Source organism: Corythoichthys intestinalis, chromosome 9 (assembly GCF_030265065.1).
Source record: "Corythoichthys intestinalis isolate RoL2023-P3 chromosome 9, ASM3026506v1, whole genome shotgun sequence".
NCBI lineage: Eukaryota > Metazoa > Chordata > Actinopteri > Syngnathiformes > Syngnathidae > Corythoichthys > Corythoichthys intestinalis.
This window is the reverse complement of record NC_080403.1, coordinates 32,478,131-32,501,553: the sequence shown is the minus strand read 5'-3', so window position 1 is coordinate 32,501,553 and position 23,423 is coordinate 32,478,131. Positions and strand designations below refer to the sequence as shown.

The 23,423-nt window shown below is 40.9% G+C and overlaps 1 protein-coding gene across 2 annotated transcripts in view; it reads right to left on the bottom strand.

Annotated features, from left to right (window-relative positions):
- Positions 1-23,011, bottom strand: part of myh7ba (myosin, heavy chain 7B, cardiac muscle, beta a) — a 36,012-nt gene extending 13,001 nt beyond the window's left edge. The window contains exons 1-23 of one of the 2 annotated variants that reach the window (XM_057847285.1): positions 22,951-23,011; positions 22,716-22,858; positions 21,338-21,441; positions 21,026-21,169; positions 20,779-20,935; positions 20,671-20,698; positions 17,941-18,037; positions 17,461-17,484; positions 17,258-17,350; positions 17,103-17,166; positions 13,970-14,068; positions 13,792-13,895; positions 13,579-13,717; positions 13,381-13,499; positions 11,574-11,723; positions 11,327-11,497; positions 7,803-7,982; positions 7,588-7,720; positions 7,434-7,507; positions 7,047-7,134; positions 6,852-6,969; positions 4,287-4,410; positions 975-1,111 (exon numbers count right to left, since the gene is read on the bottom strand). In XM_057847285.1, coding sequence (XP_057703268.1) covers positions 975-1,111; positions 4,287-4,410; positions 6,852-6,969; positions 7,047-7,134; positions 7,434-7,507; positions 7,588-7,720; positions 7,803-7,982; positions 11,327-11,497; positions 11,574-11,723; positions 13,381-13,499; positions 13,579-13,717; positions 13,792-13,895; positions 13,970-14,068; positions 17,103-17,166; positions 17,258-17,350; positions 17,461-17,484; positions 17,941-18,037; positions 20,671-20,698; positions 20,779-20,935; positions 21,026-21,169; positions 21,338-21,441; positions 22,716-22,812 — 2,444 coding nt within the window. In that variant the 5' untranslated portion in view covers positions 22,813-22,858; positions 22,951-23,011. Of the gene's footprint in view, positions 1-974; positions 1,112-4,286; positions 4,411-6,851; positions 6,970-7,046; positions 7,135-7,433; positions 7,508-7,587; positions 7,721-7,802; positions 7,983-11,326; positions 11,498-11,573; positions 11,724-13,380; positions 13,500-13,578; positions 13,718-13,791; positions 13,896-13,969; positions 14,069-17,102; positions 17,167-17,257; positions 17,351-17,460; positions 17,485-17,940; positions 18,038-20,670; positions 20,725-20,778; positions 20,936-21,025; positions 21,170-21,337; positions 21,442-22,715; positions 22,859-22,950 lie in introns of those variants that run through there. The other variant, XM_057847284.1, reaches the window with a different exon arrangement.
- Positions 23,012-23,423: the final 412 nt, after the last annotated feature.

Here is a 23,423-nt window from a genome sequence, read left to right as displayed (position 1 = left end):
TTCGAGTAAAATTCAAGTATCTTGAGGCCGGGCTGAGTGTCCTCTTTTTTGGAAATCAAAATATGGTCACCCTAGCGTATGACTTCCATTGACTGGTGAAAGTAAGAGGATTCGTGTGTGTAATTCTAGAGTTGCGTATTTCTTTATTTAGTGACTTGCCCTTGCCGCTTAGTTCCTCTAATCACACGCGGCGGGATGTGACGGTGTGAACTGATACGCCGAACGCTGCTTTTGATGTTTCATGACTGACCCAACTGGGTTAGCGGATTGATTTAGTCTCTCTAGGATGGCTTCTCACAGCCCTAAATATGGAGCCACAACCCAGCGCTCAAGGACTCGCTGTCAGTGTTTAGAGGGTGAATTTTAGTGGGTGCGCACCCTCCCCTGGGTGCCTGAATGAGGGCGGGGAACTTGATTGCATTTTAAACATAACTCCGTGCCAAGTGCCCCTCAAAGGTGAGCGTCTGTGTTTTTTTAGCAACTTAAACGTTCCGTCCAGCAACAGTCTTTAATCCTCTGTCAGTCGCCACGCATCCCACCAATGCGCTCGCTTGGAAGCACAGGCGCCACGGACAAAAGGGGCCAGGGGCCATCGAGTGTCCAAGAAGGGGGCCGTGAGTTGTATTTTTAGGGAGGCCCCCAGCAGCTGCCACTTGACACATGTCGCCATGTGGCTCTGAGGGCACCGTCAGCATTGTTCGCTTTAAGAGAACTGATGGAGAGAATGGCCGCAGATCTGAGAGCGCGCGTTTACGTGCGCGCCAGAGTTGAGGTTGTTATTAACAGAAGGGCCACGCACGCCTGGAAACTATAAAAGGGGAAGCACACGCCTCACACACGCTGTCAACACTGCCCTTGCATGCCGCTCATAGTTCTGCAAGGGAGTGAACACAATTCTATGGAGATGATCACGTTGCAATTGAACCTGTTTGACAATCACTGAATGCACCCGCTGATGCTTTGTTTCACTTTACCTCCTTTGATTCATAAGCCTCCGGTGCAGCCTCATAAGCATGCCTCGACTGACTGCTTGCAGCAGTGTCAGAACTTTGGCCAAACGCATATCTCTCATTTCCTCCAGATGACCCAGCAGGCCAGCCTTGAAGAATACCTAGAGTCCATAAAAGTAACTCAGTGACATAACCTAAGATGGTAAATCATAAATTTCATGACCATACCATACGGTATTCATTCTTTTAAGAACAAGTTATTTGCTGATGTAACAGTCTGCTATGAATCAATTTCGATTCAAAGGCCTACAATAGATTTAATATGTCAGTTACATTTCCCTTAAAGCCACAAAAATCAAAGCAATTTTGACCTTTTTGAAAATTTTGTTACTGAAGCATTTCGGACATTTGAATGAGAGACATTCTTTTAAAGAAAAAATACATATACAGCACATCTAAATAGATCACGATGTTGACAGATGGTTTTCTTTTCCGTCGATTGGATTCGATGTTCACATAATCAATTTATTGATCCAGATTGATTGATACATCGCTAGTTACAGGTAGTCCACGGGTTATGCACGAGTTCGATCCTAGGCTGATGATGTAATCCGAATTTCCGTGTAAATCTGAATTAACCCTTTAAGTACCTCTAAATACAAAATAACTGTCCAAAAACGTGTATTATAGTCATATTGATAAGACCAAGTAAAAAATAAGATACTGTGAGGTGCGTTGTGTTAAATGCCGTTATATTGAATGGCTATTCCGCTTTTAAAAAATATATATATACAGTGCTGCTCAAAAGTTTGTGAACCCCCTCAACATTTTGGAATTTTCTATTATTTCAACCTGATTTCCTAATCAATCAATTCAGTAGTTTTTTTTTTGTTTTTTTAACAGTTGTGTTGTCGAGACTAAATTAAAAAGAGTTTTCATCAACTGATGTAGGTGCAAAATTGAACTGTTTGGTCACAACCAAAACCGCCATGTCTGGCGAAAAGTCAACACTGCATACCACCAAAAGAACCTTCTCCCAACAGTGAAGCATGGAGGTGGGAATGTCAAGATCTGGGCTTGCTTTTCATCCTCAGGACCTGGACAACTCCACATAGTCCAGGGAATCATGAATTCTGAGGAATATTGTCAAATCCTAGAACATAACCTGACGCCATCTGTTTTGAAGTTAAAGCTTGGCAGAAGGTGGATCATGCAACATGATAATGATCCAAAGCATTCCAGCAATACAACCAAGGAATGGCTGAAAAAGAAGAAGATTCATGTTCTGGACTGGCCCAGTCAAAGTCCTGACCTAAATCCCATTGAAATACTGTGGCGGGACCTGAAGCGAGCAGTTCATGCCAGACGCCCATCAAACCTCTCTCAACTGACTGCGTTCTGCAAGGAAGAATGGGCAAAAATCCCCCAAAGTAGATGTGAGAGGCTGATTAGTCACTACAGAAACCGTTTGGTTGAGGTAATCTCTGCAAAAGGAGGCGCAATATCCTATTAACTGAAGGGGTTCACATACTTTTGCACACATGATATCTGAGTTTTTCTTAAATCAACCACTTTTGTTAAATAAAGAATGACAATATAACTATTTCTTTTGTTTCAGTCCATTATTTGGAATGTCAGTATTGTGGATTTGGGTATAACTTAACATTTAATAAGGTTATTTTAGTTTTTTTTACAAAAAATCTGACCATCGCTGTGGGGTTCACAAACTTTCGAGCAGCACTGTATATATATTCAGGCTTTACTTGCGAGTGAGTCGCTTTGCTGAGAGAAAAGGGCGTTGTGGAAAGAGTAGGGAAGCGAGAGAGGGGGGGGATATCATGGCCGCTCAGGTCGCCTCTCTTAATGCAAGTCCACCGTCCGAACTCAAATACCGGATCGGGACTCGCAAGATGGAGTCGGCGCAGGGAGAGAAGCAGCAGCAGCTAAAAACAAGCAAGTGACAAGTCCGAAAAAGGCGCATTGTTGGAGGCCGGGGAAGAACTGGAGGTTGGGGCGGGTGTCATGACTCCCCCAAGCCAAAAAGGGCGCTTCTCGGGGGGACACACGAGTACCAAAAATGACAGCGGGTGCCTGCTAGAGCCCAGTCCAGATAAGGCACATTGTCGGCGGCCAGGGAAGAACCGGAGGTCGGGGCGGGCGTCATGACTCCCCCAAGCCTATAACGGCGCTTGTCCGGCGGACACATGAGAACCAGAGATGACGGCGGGTGGCTGCTTGAGCCCAGTCCAACAAAGGCGCTTTGTTTTCAATCAGTGGAGAACCGGAGGTTGGGGTGGTAGTCATGACCCTCCAAAGCCAAAAAGGGTGCTTCTCGGGCGGACACATGAAAACGGAAGATGACAGTGGGTGGGACCTGACGCCATAAGGACCTGCTGGACGGCGGCGACGCCGCTGGGGGAGAGGGATGGCAAGAAACAAGTAGGTACTGTTTAGTAGGGTTGGGCATCGAGGGGAACCAGTTCTAACACTCCGATGCCCCCGGAATCGTTCGAATTTTAAAATTTCGATTCCTTGTTTCGATGCTCTGACTGCCGAGCGGGAAAAAAAATTGCTCGAGTTTAAAGACTGATATTTATCTACAAGTTATAATTAGCCCTGTGAGTAGTTCATTTAATTAAAAAAATCTTCGAGAAGTTAAAGACTTTGAAATAAACTATGCAATTTTTTCGACCCTGCATTATTTTTTTTTACCCTGCCTAGTAAAAGAATCGGAATCGGGAATTGTTCGGAACCGGAATCGATACATAGAATCTGAATCAGAACCAGAATCGTTCCATTTCAAACGATGCCCAACCCTACTGTTTACATGACTAAAACAAAAAACAAACAAAAAAACAACTGGAGACAGAATGGTGGACAAGACTTCGGCGTCGTAAAGTCGAAATAAGTCAGGTACGTCGTAACCTGGGGACTACCTGTATTTCATATAGAAATAACAAAGACCATGCGTGATTTAATTCAGTTTGCTTAATTACCCAGAAATTGAGTGACAAATATTCATAAATCTCCTGGTACACTGCCAGGAAGTTATCCATCTATCCATCCATAAATGAACACATAGTTGGCTACTGGACACAGCGCGGACTTGATCAACCCTGGTGGGCCATCCTCAAATGAGGGTAAATGCAAATGTACATCTGCCGATGTAGAAGATTGTGACTGTTTCACTGTTTCTCGCCCCTGTTCCATGTTTTGTGCAAAGGGATGTCTATGTTGATTACTTTTTTTGGTGTTCTAGTTAAACTATCCTGCCAGAATGCGGGGTAGCTGTTCCATCAAACCTATGACAACATCCAAAGAGATGATGTAATTTACCTTTGTGTGTCCAAATCGATATTGATTATGGTCGATATCCAGGGAAGCCAGCAACTTCTCTGCACCTTTCCTGCTGTCCACAAACTTATCATCTGGGATGGCTTGTGGGTTCAGGATACGGTAGCTGGAGAAACGGGACAAAAATGTGACTATCCAGTTAAATATGTTAAAGGAGGATTCGTGTCGGCAGAGTATCAAAAATTCAATCTTTGTATTTTGACATTGGATCAATCGATCATCAACGTTTGACCCAATGATATGGTTAGAGTTATACAGATGTGAAGAAGATAAGAAAATGCCAGCTTACGTGGCAAGTGTGAAAAACAAGCCTTAATAAAGAAATATTTTGAGTGATTGAAATGACTTTAAAAGCACTAATATTTTTACTTGAAGAAAATGCATAAGGCACAATTGTACTTGTTTTACCTATTTCCACAACAAGAATGAGTCTGTTGATATGGCAAAAAAAAACTTTTAAAATATACACTCACCGGCCACTTTATTAGGTACACCTGTCTAACTGCTCGTTAACACTTAATTTCTAATCAGACAATCACATGGCGGCAACTCAGTGCATTTAGGCATGTAGACATGGTTTAAGACAATCTCCTGCAGTTCAAACCGAGCATCAGTATGGGGAAGAAAGGTGATTTGAGTGACTTTGAACGTGGCATGGTTGTTGGTGCCAGAAGGGCTGGTCTGAGTATTTCAGAAACTGCTGATCTACTGGGATTTTCACGCACAACCATCTCTAGGGTTTACAGAGAATGGTCCGAAAAAGAAAAAATATCCAGTGAGTGGCGGGTCTGTGGGCGGAAATGCCTTGTTGATGCCAGAGGTCAGAGGAGAATGGCCAGACTGGTTCCAGCTGATAGAAAGGCAACAGTGACTCAAATAACCACCTGTTACAACCAAGGGAGGCAGAAGAGCATCTCTGAACGCACAGTACGTCGAACTTTGAGGCAGATGGGCTACAGCAGCAGAAGACCACGCTGGGTGCCACTCCTGTCAGCTAAGAACAGGAAACTGAGGCTACAATTTGCACAAGCACATCGAAATTGGACAATAGAAGATTGGAAAAACGTTGCCTGGTCTGATGAGTCTCGATTTCTGCTGCGACATTCGGATTGTAGGGTCAGAATTTGGCGTCAAAAACATGAAAGCATGGATCCATCCTGCCTTGTATCAACGGTTCAGGCTGGTGGTGGTGGTGAAATGGTGTGGGGAATAATTTCTTGGCACTCTTTGGGCCCCTTGGTACCAATTGAGCATCTTTGGAACGCCACAGCCTACCTGAGTATTGTTGCTGACCATGTCCATCCCTTTATGACCACAATGTACCCAACTTCTGATGGCTACTTTCAGCAGGATAATGCACCATGTCATAAAGCTGGAATCATCTCAAACTAGTTTCTTCAACATGACAATGGCTACGTTCATACTACAGGTCTTAATGCACGAATCCGATTTTTTCGTGTTTTTTCGACTCGAGTGAGGCATTAACTTGACGGTCTGAACGTGACAAGTCACATAGAACGGGACCATTTCAAATCCGATCTGGGTCACTTTCGTATGTGGTCTAAATCCGATCTGGGCCACATTTTTCCAGACTGTCGCGGCGGTCTGTACTGTCCAGTCCCGCAAATCGGATTTCATGCAGCAATTACGTCATCAAATAGCGAGAGAGTCGTTACCGTAGCGATGCACCTGTGCGTTATTAGCGCCTAGCTTGCAGTGAACACGGCTTTCGGGGAAGGGCTGGGCTTCACAACAGTCATAAACAATAAAAATGGGTTGAGGATAAGCCTGAGAATGCTCAGTTTTCTCTGTTACAAGTGAGCAATATTTCAACATTGCTTACACGGTCGAGAGAGAGTCGGGGCAAACTGCCCATATGTGTGTGACGTGCACGGACAGTGCGTGCATGCTATCGATCCATATAAACTTTGAATATAAGCCTAAACGGGGATTATTTATGTCTGTTATTTGTGTCCTCCTTTTGAAAAGCAAAACATGATATCCCTGGAATGACGGATGACGTGTGTCATTTGTTTTGATGCTTCTGCGCATGCGGGTCTTCTTGCTTAGCGCGTGTCGGACTGCGAATTAGTGCGCATGCGTAATACTTGAACGGTCTCAATGGATAAAAGCAGTCTGAACGGGCACGCCAAAAAAACGGATATGACAAAAAATCGGATTCGTGCATTAAGACCTGTAGTATGAACGTAGCCAATGAGTTCACTGTATTCAAATGGCCTCTACAGTCGCCAGATCTCAATCCAATAGAGCATCTTTGGGATGTGGTGGAACGGGAGATTCGCATCATGGATGTGCAGCCGACAAATCTGCACCAACTGTGTGATGCCATCATGTCAAGATCGACCAAACTCTCTGAGGAATGCTTCCAGCACCTTGTTGAATCCATGCCACGAAGAATTGAGGCAGTTCTGAAGGCAAAAGGGGGTCCAACCCATTACTAGCATGATGTACCTAATAAGGTGGCCGGTGAGTGTAGTCTGCCCTTGCAATAAGTCCTTGCATGATGTCACATGTGTTTGGACTCACCGCTGCTTGAATTCTGCATAGAGGATGCGATTAGGGAATCCCTTTCTGCAGATCCTAATGCCCTCCAGCACTCCGTTGCAACGAAGCTGGTGAAGCACCAGGAATGGGTCCATGATGCCTACACAGCATTAAAAAACAAAACAAGTGTGATTCTGAACCTTGTCCTCTCCCTAATGTATTTGAGCTGAGAGTTACCAGGAGTCTTAGTCTCATTGGGAATGATGCAGCGCACAAAATGAGGCTGGGTGCTGCGCAGGTTCGTCATCAGCTTGTTAAGATTTTCCTGGAAAAAACAGAAGCAAATTGCAATGAATACATGCAATTGTCTTGTAATATGTGTACTTATATGTATATCTGTAGACAGACTGCAGATATTTCCTCCTTTCTTACTCCCATACAGCACCCACAGTGATGAAGTGAGGGAAGAGCCAGCACAGACTTAAAGTGATGTTCATGTGATCATTGCCCTAAACATCACTGCAAGTCTTAACTGCCTCCGTCCCCGAGCTCCTTTGATGCCCACACCATAACCTCAAAAAGACGTTTAAAACGGTCTGTAACCAAATAACAGTTCCGGCTCACCTTGTGCAGCTGAGACACCGTCTGGAACGAGGCTGCCTTCTTCCTCTTCTCTTTGGTCCCAGTCTTGAGATCCACTGTTGACCCAAAGTTTGCCAGCTTTGACCACTTGGAAGTATTTATTTCTATATGCTCTAATGTGTAACACTTTTTCTACCTGAGTCTGAGCTGACATAATTCTCGTACAGAGAAGCAAGCAGCTTGTTTGCTGACTTCCGGAAAACACTCACCACCGTCTCATTCAATGGGTCTTTGTTTTTGTCCAACCAGCCAATTGTATTATACGGTACCTAGTGAAAGGCAACACAAATGCAAATGTTCAAGTCCACTGTATCTAGAGCAACTGCCTGAAAAAATATTATGCTCACTTACCACTCCCGCATAGTGAATAAGCTCAAAGTGGGCTTCATACTTTCGCTTCTTGTCCGGACGTGGCTTTTGAAAATTTGGAGACTTGCCAATGTGATTATCAAACATCTTGGCTTTAAAGCTGCTATCTGTGGCTTTAGGGAACATGCACTCCTCTTCAAGGATGGACATGATGCCAAGTGGCTATGGGACACCAACAGTTAATTCGTATGCAAGTTCAAGAAAAATAAACGGGTCATTCCAGAATTAGAGAACATTTTGGCTTCTTAAATCTTAAAAAATAAAACTTCACTTTTCGGGTTTTCTGTTTCATAGTCATCAGTAATAAGTACCATAATTTTCGCTATATAAGGCGCACCTGACTATAAGCTGCCAACCACGAAATTTTACACGAAAACGGCATTTGTTCATAGATAAGCCGCACTGAGTGTCTGTCATAAGACCAAATGAACCACCATGAAGCTTTGAACCAATTGGGTCCAAAGCTTCACTGCTTCAAGAAGCTTCATTTGGCTATCACTGCTCCCTTGGGGGAGACGGTCAACCACTGCTGTCAACACTGTTGTTGTCCAACATGACTCTGAGCATGCATTGCAGCGCTACAGATGTAAATAACAATCAAAATTCATGTTCTGTGCTAATTATTTATTCAGTTACTGTTCCAGTTGTTTCATTAATTGCTAGTTATGGTATTTGGTAACACTTTATTTGACAGTGGCGCCATAAGACCGTCATTACACAATTATAATTATGACATGACACTGTCATGAGCATTAGTGAATGCTTATAAAAGATGTAATTTTGTGTTATCCCGCAAATTATCTCACTTTTGAATGGATGTAAAAGATCCAAGCTGGACATAAATGGAGTTAGCCCCATAAATTGCTGGATGACACTTAATGACATCTGTCATAAGCATTCAGTAATGCCCATGGTAGTGTCATGTCAAATTATGACGGTCTTATCACAGTCTTATGACGCCACTTGCAAATAAAGTGTTACCTATTAACCCAAATAAATCAACGAATAATTCGCACTGGACGATAAGCCACAGGATTCAAAATTAAGGAGAAAAGTAGCGGTTACAGATCAATGGTAACAATTTTACATTATTTATTGGATGTTTACAATGTTTGATAATAACAGTAGCAGGGTTTCAGATTACAGGGTTGCAAATCCATAGGCTCCTAATGTTAGATTTTTCTTAGGATATCTTAAACTAGCTGTTTAGCTAACTGTTCCAGATGACCAAGAGGACAAACTTACTTATGTTAACACGTAAGAGAGAAAAAAAATCATTCTTACTCTGAACATATGCATAACAGGGTTGCATGAGGTAGAGTCAAGACATTCAAGCAAGGCTAACTATTTCACACAAATATGAAAAATAGATACTAGGAAGTAAATTAGCTCTTCCTATTCTTTTGGAAACATTTCTGGTGATGTCAAGTCTAGCATAGCAGGTGAATCATGAAAAATAATATTATTAATAGCATTTCTATTAAAGGGAACCTTGGACTTGTAGGCTGTTATAAGCTACAATTGATTTCTTTTACTAAAATATGTTTTTAGAAACACATAAGATATTGCCATTGATTTAAAAATCTATAATATTCAGTACATTTTTGACCTACAGTGGGTGCCATGTTTTATGCGCGCAATGGACGCTCGGGGTGATGACATAGATTGTCACTGTCACTCGACATATTCTACCGGGTTACTGCAATTCCTTCTACACGGCGAGACGTCCAACACATGCGCTCATCGGTAAAGCAGCGAGTACTTACCATTTGTGTTTTTATTGAGTCTTTTATTACCTTTCCATTGCCTCAAAATACTTTTTGCATGTGTTTCCCTCTCATACTTTTAAGCATTGTGTTTTCTTTTTTTAGCTTTAAAGCAGATTGTTGATCTGTTGACCACATTAGTCACACAGCATATTTAAACCACCCTTATTTGATATTACTACGTTTAAGATATTTTCGTAGGGCATCTTTAGTATGTTTTGCCTGTATGCCTCTAAAGAAAACAAGCTGAAAGCGCATGGTAGTACTTTGCGTGTCAAATTCGCCTCTTGTAGAATGTTTTGGCAGAACACCGTTATTTTTTTCCTACTCTCCTCTCGTCTCATCCCGTCTTTCCTGTTAATTTTGCTTTTGCTGTTCGTTTTGTAGAATATTGACAGTGCTGTCATGCTCAATAATGTTTCTCTCGGGTTCAAATTGAAAGGGTTGAACCGATGACACGTTTATGCCTCTAGAGTCATACTCTGGAAGCCCGGCAGCGTAACCATGTGACTTCACCGCCCTGCGACATCAACAAAAATGGCGACCTACTAGTTAAACTAATTTTACAAATTGCATAAAAACGAAAACATCATGAGGGTTTTCAATATCAAATTGTTTTAACTCATAATAACGTTTATCTTTTAAGAACTAGAAGTCTTTCTATCCGAGGATCCCTTTAACGAATAATCTTCCCAGAGTTACAAAAGACAGCAATGAAAGCAATTTGAAACGTTTAATTTAACATTCAATATGTTCATACTTATTCGGTATTTAAAAAAAATCTATTTTCAGGCATTTTCTCTCTCTCTGGATTTGTTCTCAGGAGAGGTAAATTCACTCAGAAACTGCATATTTGAGTATTTTGTATGTTGAATATTTAACATTTGACTAGGGGTGTGACGAAATATCGAAACGGTGATATATCGTGATACTTTGTATTCCAAAAGGTTATCGATATGCTCCTGCCAAGAATCGAGATAACGTTTTAAAAAGGTGTCAATGTCTAAAAAAAAATTTTTTTTAAAAAGGGACCAACAAGTTGTGACCAAAATCTTCCACCATAATAGTGTCTCAGTTAACTGTAAGGCTGCCACGACGGTGCACGACGCCCAATCCTTTTAGACTGGGGGTTTTCAGAGCATTTACAAGTTTACTTGTGGTTCATTTTAGGGAATTTATAGGTCATTTTCTGTTGAGTTTGAGTCACTTCCTAATCATTTGGGTGATTCCCAGGTCACTTCCTGTTCTGTAACTCAAAATCAACAGGAAGTGACCCATAAAATACCCCAAAATCAACAGGAAGTAACTGAAGATCAACAGGTAAATGACCTTAAGTGACCCATAATTACCTCATTGTCTGGCATTGGCTGCCACTGACGGCCATAGACGTTCAATCCGTTTGAAGTGGAAGGGTGGCAGCGAATGAACGAATGTTCATTCGCTGCCACCCTCCCACTTCAAATGGATTTGACGTCTACTAGTGATGAACTCATTCCAATTCACAGCAGAAGCTTGTTTTTCTGTTTATTAGTTGTTGGTCAGAAAATCATTCTAGGATATTCTACAAATGTATCGATAATCGTTGTATCGCCATATCGTCAAAACATCGTTATCGTGAGCTTTGAATCGCAAATCGTATCATATCGTGAGGTACCAAGAGGTTCCCACGCCAACATTTGACGGATGGGACATAAAATGTCCCCCCATTTTGGAATGACACACAAATGAAGTCTTTTCTACCTTCTCGATGAGATCAATGCACGCTTGAAGGTCCAGGCCGAAGTCGATGAAGGTCCATTCGATACCTTCCCGCTTGTACTCCTCCTGCTCCAGGATGAACATGTGGTGGTTGAAAAACTGTTGCAGTTTCTCATTAGTGAAGTTGATGCACAGCTGCTCAAAGCTGTTGAGCTGCAATGAGACGCCAAAACATAAACATCCGGCCCGACATCTGCATTTTGTAGAACTTTATAATGAGTCAACGTACATCAAAGATCTCAAAGCCAGCGATGTCCAGCACTCCTATGAAGAACTGGCGGGACAGCGAAGTGTAAAGAGTGCGGTTAATCCGTCCCACCAGCCATTTGAACATGCGGTCGTATGTGGCTTTAGCCAGAGCGCCTACAGCATAGTTAACCTACAACACAAGCACAAGCATTGTTTGTGCAGCCGTCATTTACGTACACATATACAGTGGGGCAAATAAGTATTTAATCAACCACCAAGTGTGCAAGTTCTACTTGACAAGATTAGAGAGGCCTGCAATTGTTAACATGGGTAAACCTCAACCATGAGAGACAGAATGTGGGGAAAAAAAACAGAAAATCACATTGTTTTATTTTTAAAGAATTTATCTCCAATTTAGAGTGGAAAATAAGTATTTGGTCACCTACAAACAAGCAAGATTTCTGGCTGTCAATGAGGTCTAACTTCTTCTAACGAGGTCCACCGAGGTCTAATGAGGCTCCACTCGATACCTGTATTAATGGCACCTGTTTTAACGCATATTCGGTATCAAAGACACCTGTCCACAACTCAGTCAGTCACACTCCAAACTCCACTATGGCCATGACCAAAGAGCTGTCGAAGGACACCAGAGACAAAATTGTAGACCTTCACCAGGCTGGGAAGACTGAAACTGCAATAGGTAAAACGTTTCGTGTAAAGAAATCAACTGTGGGAGCAGTTATTAGAAAATGGAAGACATACAAGACCACTGATAATCTCCCTCGATCTGGGGCTCCATGCAAGATCTCACCCCGTGGCGTCAAAATGATAACAAGAACGGTGAGCAAAAATCCCAGAACCACATGGGGGGACCTAGTGAATAACCTACAGAGAGCTGGGACCACAGTAACAAAGGCTACTATCAGTAACACAATGCGCCGCCAGGGACTCAAATCCTGCACTACCAGACGTGTCTCCCTGCTCAAGCCAGTACACGTCTAGGCCCGTCTGCAGTTCGCTAGAGAACATTTGGATGATCCAGAAGAGGACTGGGAGAATGTGTTATGGTCAGATGAAACCAAAATAGAACTTTTTGAAAACACAGGTTCTCGTGTTTGGAGGAAAAAGAATACTGAATTGCATCCGAAGAACACCATACCCACTGTGAAGCATGGGGGTGGAAACATCATGCTTTGGGGCTGTTTTTCTGCAAAGGGACCAGGACGACTGATCTGTATAAAGGAAAGAATGAACGGGGCGATGTATCGAGAGATTTTGAGTGAAAATCTCCTTCCATCAGCAAGGGCATTGAAGATGAGACGTGGCTGGGTCTTTCAGCATGACAATGATCCCAAACACACAGCCAGGGCAACAAAGGAGTGGCTTCGTAAGAAGCATTTCAATGTGCTGGAGTGGCCTAGCCAGTCTCCAGATCTCAACGCCATTGAAAATCTGTGGAGGGAGTTGAAAGTCTGTGTTGTCCATAGACATCCCCAAAACTTCACTGCTCTAGAGGAGATCTGCATGGAGGAATGGGCCAAAATACCAGCAACAGTGTGTGAAAAGCTTCTGAAGAGTTACAGAAAACGTTTGGCCTCCGCTATTGCCAACAAAGGGTACATAACAAAGTATTGAGATGAACTTTTGGTATCGACCAAATACTTATTTTCCACCATGATTTGCAAATAAATTCTTTAAAAATCAAACAATGTGATTTTCTGTCAATTGGTGGTTGACTAAATACTTATTTGCCCCACTGTAGCTTCAGTTTCTTGGATTCTAGAATCTCATGTGTGCATCGTTTCAAGGGTTTTGCTCATTTGCAAAAATTCGTTGCGCGGCCATACCTGTTCAACATTCTGTCCCTTCACCACATACTCGTTTCCTACTTTCACTCTTGGGTGGAGGAGGCCTTTGATGAGGTCAGCTGAACTGACGCCCATCAGGTACGAGGCTTTGTCTGCACCTTAAACAAAAAAGAAGGGAGTGAGAGCAAATCACAAGCTTGCTTTTGTGGCATTTTTGTCACTACTGTGAGTTCGTACTTTCAGTGCCATCTGCCTCTGCCTGCTCCTCACGCTGCTTCTGTTTGAACTTCATGTTGCCGAAGTGCATGATGGCGCCGACTATTTTATAGCAGCCGTACTTTTCGTCGGGCAGGAAACCGAGGATGTCCATGGCGTGCTGTGGATTTGATCTAGTCAGTTGATGTAACTCGACATTTTAGCTCTCCCTACTGGAAAGGTCTAATCTATTACATCAGTGGCCATCAGCTCCTGTCCATCATCCAAGTTCTCCACAGTGGTCACCCCCTGAGAGCAGAAGTGATAGTCGTATGGATTGGAGGACACCAGCAGCATGTCTGAAACCAAAGAGTTCAGAAAGTCATGTCATGCCTACTCAAAGTAGTGAAAAAGTCAACAATGACATTCCCACCTAATAGTTCAGGTTTCTTCTGGGACATGATCTGGTAATAAATGTGATAGCTTCTTTCGCCCGGCTGCTGGAAAATCACTCTGGATTTTTCCAGAAGATCTGAGAAGGAGAAGGGAACAATGAAACAGATCAATTATATCTAATTACTTTGTAAATTTTAAGACTTTCTTGGGGACCGGACAGACAGTGAATCAAAAAAGGATTATGGTCTGTCATTTTGAACTCTTGGATCTAGAACAGGGGTGGGCAAACCGGTCCTCGAGGGCAGCAGTGGGTCCTGGTCTTTGTTCAAACCGATCCAGCACAGACAGTTTAACCATTGAGGTTTCCAAAGAAACAAGAAGCACCTGACTAAAATCAAGTGGTTGCACTTGTAAAACACCATATTGGTGAAAAAGTATCTTCTTAATGGGTATTAACAAAAACACGCACCCAATAAGGCCCTTTGCAGAGTAGTTCGTCCACCCTTGATCTAGAAGTTAGTTGAAATGTCCTCTAATTATGCTATTAAGTTCAAATTAATCAATTTTAGCTTCAGACTCATGAAAAGGATGTCAAAATCCAGGCTAAAGGGCCCGAGCCGGCCCGTCAGTTGATTTTGTGTGGCCCGCGAAAGCAAATCATGTGCATTGATGTCATATTTCTCAGTACAATACCAACATTTTAGACTGCATGTTAAAAACGTTGAAATGTTGGGAGCATTTTGTATTTTTTTGGGCGGACATCCTCATTTTTAAAATGAATCACAGTTATACTAGTAGAACAGAATGTTTTTACTAGCGTCTAATATCAAGTCTCCAGATGACTCGTAAATAGGAGTATTTTGCCCCTAAAATTTGACAGTGTGCAAATCAATTTTTAGACCGCTTGGAGGGAGGTCTCAAATTCTGCCTTTGTTGTTCTTATTCTTGGGGAGGACACAAATTTGCTACTCCTCTGTTATTTGTGGAAGGATCACAATAAAATTTGGTAGGTATAGTCTATGAATGTATCTGCATTGATCCTTGGAGCCCCCCCCCCCCCCCTTTTTTTTTTTAATGTCTTTGTCTCAAGGATGATTATTAGTTACATTAATTAATCCGTACTTATTGTTGCCAGTAGGTTACATGTCTTTGAGCTGATGAAACGTTTAAGGAGTGAGCAGGGCGTTTGAAGTTCATTTTGAACTTGTTTATTTTCTTGTGCCTCTACAACAAGTAATTTTGCTGATTCTTAAATGTTTTAAAACAAGTATTACCGTAATTTTTGGACTATAAGCAGCTACTTTTATCCCACATTTTGAATCCTGCGGCATATAGTCCAGTGCAGCGTATTTGGTGATTTATTTGGGTTAATAGGTAACAATTTATTTGACAGTGGAGTCAAAAGAGTGTCGTAAGACCGTTATAATTATGACATGACACTATCATGGGCATTACTAAATGCTTATAATAGATGACACTAAATTACATCTGTTATAAGCATTTATTTATGCTCATGACAGTGTCATGTCATAGTTATGTATGTTTCATGACAGTCTTATGGCGCCACTGTCAAAAAAGTATTACCAAATACCATAACTAGCAATTAATGAAACCACTGGAACAGTAACTGAAGAAATAATTAGCACAGAACATGAATTTTGATTGTTATTTACATTTGTAGCACTGCAATGCATGCTAGGAGGCATGTTGGACAACAACAGCGTTGACAGTAGGTGGTAGCAGGTCTCCCCCAAGTGCACATAAAGTGTGCCCCGGTTATTATCTTTTGGTGTAAATAACCCGTAATACAGTGAGGAAAGCTGCGGCTTATAGTCCAGTGCGGCTGATCTATGAAGAAATGTCGTTTTCGTGTCAAACTTGGTGGGTGGCGGCTTATAGCCAGGTGCACCTTATAGTCTGAAAATTCCGGTATTCTTGATCTCTTGGGGGTTGTTGACAAACCTTTAGCCCAGTTGTTGGTGATTATGAACAGTGTTGTTAATAACGGCGTTATTTTTTTCAGTAGTGAGTAATCTAATTAATTACTTTTCTTATCTTGGCAACCCTGTTACCATTACTGAGGCGGGAAAGGCGTGCGTTACTATGCGTTACTATTTTGGTTGAATGACGCGAGAAAAGTCTAAGAGAGACGGACTCTCAGAGATGAGAGAGCAGAGCAGGAGTGGGGAAGAGGGAGCTGTGACGGCGTTGCAAGCGCGATGCTAGGTGGCTCCAATAATACCTGACTGTAGCCGATAGCCTACAAACTACGCCCACATGATGCTACGGTAGATATCACATAATATAGAACTAGATGTAAATGACAGACACGATGGCATTGGCAACATGTATAAAGAACTAGATGCGTTAGTAAACAGCCGCCATCTTAAAACAGTAGACCTCTTAGGAAGGCTCTGTTGTAGAGAAACTTCCTAGCGAACCTAAGGGTTTTTATCTAAAATGCTCCTAAATTGGCAAAATCTTGACTTAAATCTATCTTTAAATGATGAAACAGTTTTAAAACTTACAGAAGTTACAGTCGACAGAAGGGAACTGATGCAATAACGGGAGCAATTTTAACAACTTTAACGGTTGATTCACAACATTAAATGACTTCTACACATAACAAAGGTTACTATGTAGTTATCGCAATATCCGCAATACCCCTGTGTCTAGTTAAGTTTAGGGTAAAGAACTGGGGTAGAGACAATTGTCCCCAAAACCCTTTAAACTTCACATTGTGTGACTTTTTTTTTTTTTTTTTTTTTTTTGAGGAAAAAAAAACATGAAAATTATCACCAGTTACTTTGCCAAGTAACTAATTACTCTTACATTCAGGTAACTGAGTTACTAACGCATTTACTTTTTGGGAGAAGTAATTTGTAACTAATTAATTTTTTTTTTTTTTTAAAGTAAGATTACCAACCCTGATAATGAATGAATGTGTTATTAAACTACTGTATGAAAATGAATGCAAATGTGAATATTTACTTAGTGAGTCAATTTTTTAACTAGTTTTTCTACTTGCGAACCTGAAATTTCAGGTTAGCTGCTAGTTTTTGTCTGTAACCAGGTTATCATTTAATTTGCTGTTTATGAAATAAAAATGTGGCCCACGACAAAGATGAGTTTGACACCCCTGCTTTAGTCAAAATAAACCGCCAACTCACATATGTCAATGTCAGCGGAAGCCAGTTTGCCAGTGGGGCCAAAGTGGATCCGGATGAACTTTCCCTGCAGAGATGAAGTACAGTGCTCAAAGATAAAATGCAATATGAATGCAATTTTCTATAGTTCAGAGCCAGTGGGTTTATGAAGCACTCACAAATCGGGATGAGTTGTCATTCCTCAATGTTTTGGCATTCCCAAACGCCTCCATGGCAGGGTTGGCTTCAATGATCTGGTCCTCCAGAGTCCCCTAAGAGAGAGGGTTATTAACAACTCATACACTTAAAGCGGCCCTCCCAAGAAAAATTAATTGAGATGTCAATCCCCTTTAATGGCATGGAAAAATTGTCATTTACTCACCCCTGTTTTAGTGGCCGGACCCGACTGAAAGAGGGAAAAAGCATAAGGAAAAAGGTGTGAGACTGACATCTTTTCAAGAATGAGACTTTCACGGTGGGAAACATCAGGACCGATTGAAGCTGTTTGTTAAAGCGATGGTAAAAAAAAAAAAAAAAAAAAGATAGAGACAATGGCCTTCATATTGTATATGATGTAGTATATGAGGCAAGGAATGAGCATCAAACAAAAATAAAATGCCAAAAATCAAAGAAAATATTTGGATCGTAACCACAACGGTAAGAGGGGAAAAAGTCATTCAAAATTCAATAAAGAGAGCATTGCAAAGGGGCTGCAAAGCACATGAGGGTAAAAACGCAGGGAATGCAGTAAAGGGTTCCTGCTATGGAAAAAATACAAAAAGGAAAAATAAAATTCACCCAAAAAAATGGACTGAAAAAGGGAGGGAAGGAAAAAAAAAAGTAGTCTCCATGTTTGTCTTACTGCTTTCTTAGCAGAGGCATCCCCAAGAGCTGCCACAATGGCAAAATACTGAATGACACGTTTCGTGTTGACAGTTTTGCCAGCACCGGATTCTCCGCTAAGAGTGTGAAAAATTACAGGTGAAAAGAGGAAAAGGAAAGAAAACACTGTGGATTTTTTTTTGTCTGAAAGCTGTTTTCAACTAATTTCTAGGTGGAGAATCCAAAAGTAATGTAAGTTCTTCTCTCTCATGTCAGGTCTCTGAACTACAGGATTCCTGTTTTCTTAAATCAGTTCAAAATGAAGTACGGCAACCCCGCTCCCTCTACTGGCTAACTCAGAACCAACCGGCAATAATAAGTAGGCAATCATTTAATGTACAGTTGTATGAAAAAGTATCCGAACCTTTTGGAATTTCTCACATTTCTCTATAAAATCACCATCAAATGTGATCTGAGCTTTGTCAAAATCACACAGATGAAAAAAACTGTCTGCTTTACCTAAAACCACCCAAACATTTATAGGTTTTTATATTTTAATGAGGATAGTATGCAAACAATTACAGAAGGGGGAAAATAAGTAAGTGAACCATCACATTTAATATTTTGTGGCCCCCCTTTGGAAGCAATAACTTCAACCAGACGCTTCCTGTAGCTGCAGATCAGTCTGGCACATCCATCAGGACTAATCTTGGCCCATTCTTCTCCACAAAACTGCCGTAGTTCAGTCAGATTCCTGGGATGTCTGGCATGAATCGTTGTCTTTAGGTCATGCCACAGCATCTCAATGGGGTTCAAGTCTGGACTTTGACTTGGCCACTCCAGAACGTGTATTTTGTTCTTCTGAAACAGTCCTGAAGTTGATTTACTTCTGTGTTTTGGATCATTGTCTTGTTGCAGCATCCATCCTCTTTTTAGCTTCAACTGTCTGACAGACCGCCTCAGGTTTTCCTGCAAATCATCCTGATAAACTTTTGAATTCATTCTTCCATTAATGATTGCAAATTGTCCAGGCCCTGAGGCAGTAAAACAGCCCCAAAACATGATGCTCACTCCACCATGGTTCATGGTGGGGATGAGGTGTTGATGTTGGTGAGCTGTTTCATTTTTCCACCACACATGACGTTGTGTGTTAGACCCAAACAATTCAACTTTGGTTTCATCAGTCCACAAAAAAAATTGCCAAAACTTCTGTGTAGTGTCCAAGTGCCTTTTGCCAACATTAAACGAGCAACAATTTTTTTTAGACAGAAGTGGCTTCCTCCGTGGAGTCCTCCCATGAACACCATTCTTGGCCATAGTTTTACATATAGTTGATGTGTGCACAGAGATATTGGACTGTGCCAGTGATTTCTGTTAGTCTTTAGCAGACACTTGAGGGTTCTTTTTTAACCTCTCAGTGTATTCTGCGCTTAACTCTTGGCCTCATCTTTGGTGGACGGCCACTCCTTGGGAGAGAAGCAACAGTGCCAAACTCTTTCCATTTGTAGACAACTTCTCTGACTGCCGATTGATGAACATCCGGACTTTTAGAGATGGCTTTGTATCCTTTCCCAGTTTTATACAAATCAACAATCCTTGATCGCAGGTCTTCAGACAGCTATTTTGACCAAGCCATGATGCACATCAGATAATGCTTCACATAAAAACAAGTCTTACCAGGTGTGTTTTTTATAGCGGGAAGGGCAGCTTTAAACCACTCATCAGTGATCGGGCACACACCTGACTTAAATTGTTTGCTTAAAAATTGGTTTCAATTGCTAGTTAAGTCACCATAGGCAGAGGGTTCAATTACTTATTTTTTCCCCTTTCTGTCATTGTTTGCATGCTATCCTCAGTAAAATACGAAAAACTATAGGCCTAAATGTTTGGGTGGTTTTAGTTGAAGCAGACACTGTTTTTACATCTGTGTGATTCTGACAAAGATCAGATCACATTTGATGGTGATTTTATAGAATAGAAGCAGAAATGTGAGAAATTATAAAAGGTTCAGATACTTTTTATTACCACTGTTAATTATTCTGCTTTGAGACAAACAATTAGAAAGCGATTGATGCATACACATCCCTAGAATATATCAAGTTTCACTCTGATCCGTCCGCGAATAATGCAAGAGGGGCAATTTTAAATGTGCAATTAATTAACACAATCAGCCCTGAGAATTTTTTTTTTTTAAATTGCGTTTTAAAGATCGATGCGTATACATGCCTAGGTATACCTTCCAAATTTCATTCTGATTCGTCCACGAATAACAAGAGTAGCAGCTATTTTATTTAGTGTCCTCCCCAAGAACAACAACAACAAAGTGACAACTTCAGACCCCACTCCGGGCAGTCTAAAATTATGAAAAACACTTAACTGAACATACTGTATATTGACATACAATGAAATATGAAAGAAACAGGCATGACGACAATGTCGAAAGTAACTCTCTTATGTTTTTTGAACAATATGTGCATGCAGTAACAATATAGTAAGTAGGTAGTGGAGTAAAGAAAAAAATAATAAACTGAGATCAGTTTTGGATTCTCGTCCAAAAATGAGTTAAAACAACCATCAGATCTAAAACAACTGATTTTTTTCTTTTTTTTTTTTTAAATTGTTGCCCAGTGAAATAGTACCACACAAGAAAAACACAGGAAATAAAAAATCCTTCAAAGAAAAATATCTTTGTTTCATTTGATCTCTTTTAAAAATGGTTGCCAATTCAAGTTACAAGTTGTATGACTTGTTTGCTCATATAAAAACTTACGTGATAAGCATGGATTGGTTTTCCCGATCTGAAAAAGATGGAATATTTGCTCATCTTGCATGTGTCGTCTTTATACTGTGTTTTGTGTGAGTGTGTGTAAACACTTACTTTGCAGCATAGAATTGTAGGCATAGTCAGCAACGGAGTAGATATGTGGGGGTACCTCCGACCGTCGTTTGCCTCTGTAGGCGGCTACCACGGGGGCCGTGTAGACCGGCAACCATTTGTACGGGTTCACCGTGACGCAGAACAGGCCCGAGTAGGTCTAAAGTTGACACCAGGACATTGCAGGTGATAGTCTACCCAATAATGCTGTTTGTGTTAGCAAAAGGTCAGCTAAGGTCAGCCTACTCACGTAGATCATCCAGGACGAGTACCGTCTGCGCATGTTGAAGAGGACGGAGGCTTCGTTGAGGTGCGTCAACATGGCCATGTCTTCTATCATGTCGTACTTGGGGGGGTTCATCTGCTGGATGTCGCTATCTTTCACAATCAAAGTCTGGAGAAGGCATTAGGTGTTAGAGTGATAACAATAATAATAATAAATTTTATTTGAAGGCGCCTTTCTGGCACTCAATGTGGCGGTACAATCATTTAAAACATTTAAACATATTAAAAAATGTCCCTCACAAACAAAGTTGACATTTTGTAGATTTGTTTGCCTTACCTTCCCATTTTTGGTCTGAACAGTGACTTTGTCCCCACTGAGCTCTTTAATTTCAATCTCAATGTACGCCTCTTTTTCATCAGGTATCCACGCTCGCTTCTTACCTGCAGAAGACGTGATAAAAAAAGATACTAGAACTGCCCTAACAATCATGCCCCGAAAAATGATTAATTCAAGAAAAAAGAATAAATTAATTAAAAGAATAAAGTAATACTAATGACTTATTTACTGTATTTGTGAATTAACGTTTTATTTACTATAAATTGCTCGCGGTTAATGAGGACCAGAACCTGCCGTGATAAGTGAAAAACCATGAAGTAACGCCCCCTCCCCCCCCAAAAAAATTGTGTGTGTTCAATATATTTATTCAGATTTAGCATTGGAAAGAGTTACATATAAGACATGTTTAATTTAAAAAAGTCATCAAAATATTTTTTAAAAAACTTTTTTCTAACCCTATTTATATATTTTAATAAATGGTTTCTAAGCACTTCAAATGTACTAATTATGATAAATCTTAAACATGTTACTGCCCCACCAAATTATTTTTAAACAAGAATAAAGTAGAAAATGCTTTTCTATATTAAGTGCTTCATTGAGTGAGTCCACTGAAATCCGCTCAAGCTGCTCACACACAACGAGTTACACAACTGTTTAAGAAGCTAAATGATGATTGACGCATGCGGCGCTTTGAAGTTTCGGCTTCCAGGTATATCTGGCAAGATCAAACCTTATCGTCTGTCAATCACCGTTAACTTTAATAAGCAACTCCAGTGCACTGCCTGACGAAGAAAAAGAGCAGGAGGGAGAGTGAGACTCCTTGATTGATTCGGGACAGCTCATCTGTATATATATATATATATTTTTTTTAAATTTAAAAATCCATGATGGACTGACGGCGTGAAGTTTGAAGCGCGAAATAGCGAGGGATCACTGTAATTATTCAGTACACTGCACCTCTTTCTATGAGAAATACGGGTCTTTTATGAAAAATACGGCTACTAAAATAGTTTTGTTGGTGCCTTCCTGCACTGGCACAACTTAAATATTGTAAGTACATGGTAATACTTCAATATAAGGTCAAATATGAAAAATTTTAGATGGGTACATTGGATTTGGAAAAGTGTCATTTTTATATTTATTTTGTTGACTACATACAATGTGATCATAACAATGGTATAGTTTCATGACTATAAACGGAAATACATCACTATAACATATTATGTAATTTGCCCACTTCTATATTGAAAAAAATAGCACATCTTTCTTTTGTGAAAGTATGTTTTTTGATAAAACGCCAACCTGTATCACAGTAAATTAGTTATAAAAAAAAAAAAAAAAAAAAAAAAGAAGAAGTTTCATTTATTTGCAGACTTACCGTCAAAAGCCACAGTTTGCACCGCCATTTGCTCCATTTCCGATTTGCGTAAAAATGGCGCCGCTTCGCCAAAATCCTTCATGTCAAAACGGGACATGTTTCCTCGACGGCCGGGCCCGGTCAGGCAGACGACTTGGGTGCTTCTTTTAAAGTAAGTTTAAATAGTAAAGTTAGAATACTATTGCTTCATCTTCTTTTTAGATGATAGGAATAAAAAATAAGACTTGCAACCTACCTAAGAAATGCAAAAAGTTGTCCTGTGACTTGTGGGGACGTGCACGAGGAAATAACAGCAGGGTGAGAAGTGGCCTGCTTTATAGTGTGTTGTCAAGGTCACGGTCGGTGGACATTTGTCCCTCATTAGTTTATGCCACCTCCTCCGGAGCCCATTGGTGCTGAGCGCCTGTCTCAATTGACACAAAAGGAAAGCAACGTTTTTGTCATTGCGGGCTATTTTTGTAGCTTACTTATTTCGTGCACTCCACACACAGATGGGGGGCACAGGGGAGAATGCTGCATTTTTTGCCTTTGACTAGAGTTACTGTTTTTTGGAGCTCCATCATTAACATTGCTTAAATCTGTAAGAAATTAAGACCGAGAACACAGGTGTCAAACTCGAGGCTCCGGGGCCACATATGGCCCACCGAGTCATTTGGTGTGGCCGGCGAAAGTAAATCATGTGCATTGACTTCATGTTTTAAAATTTGT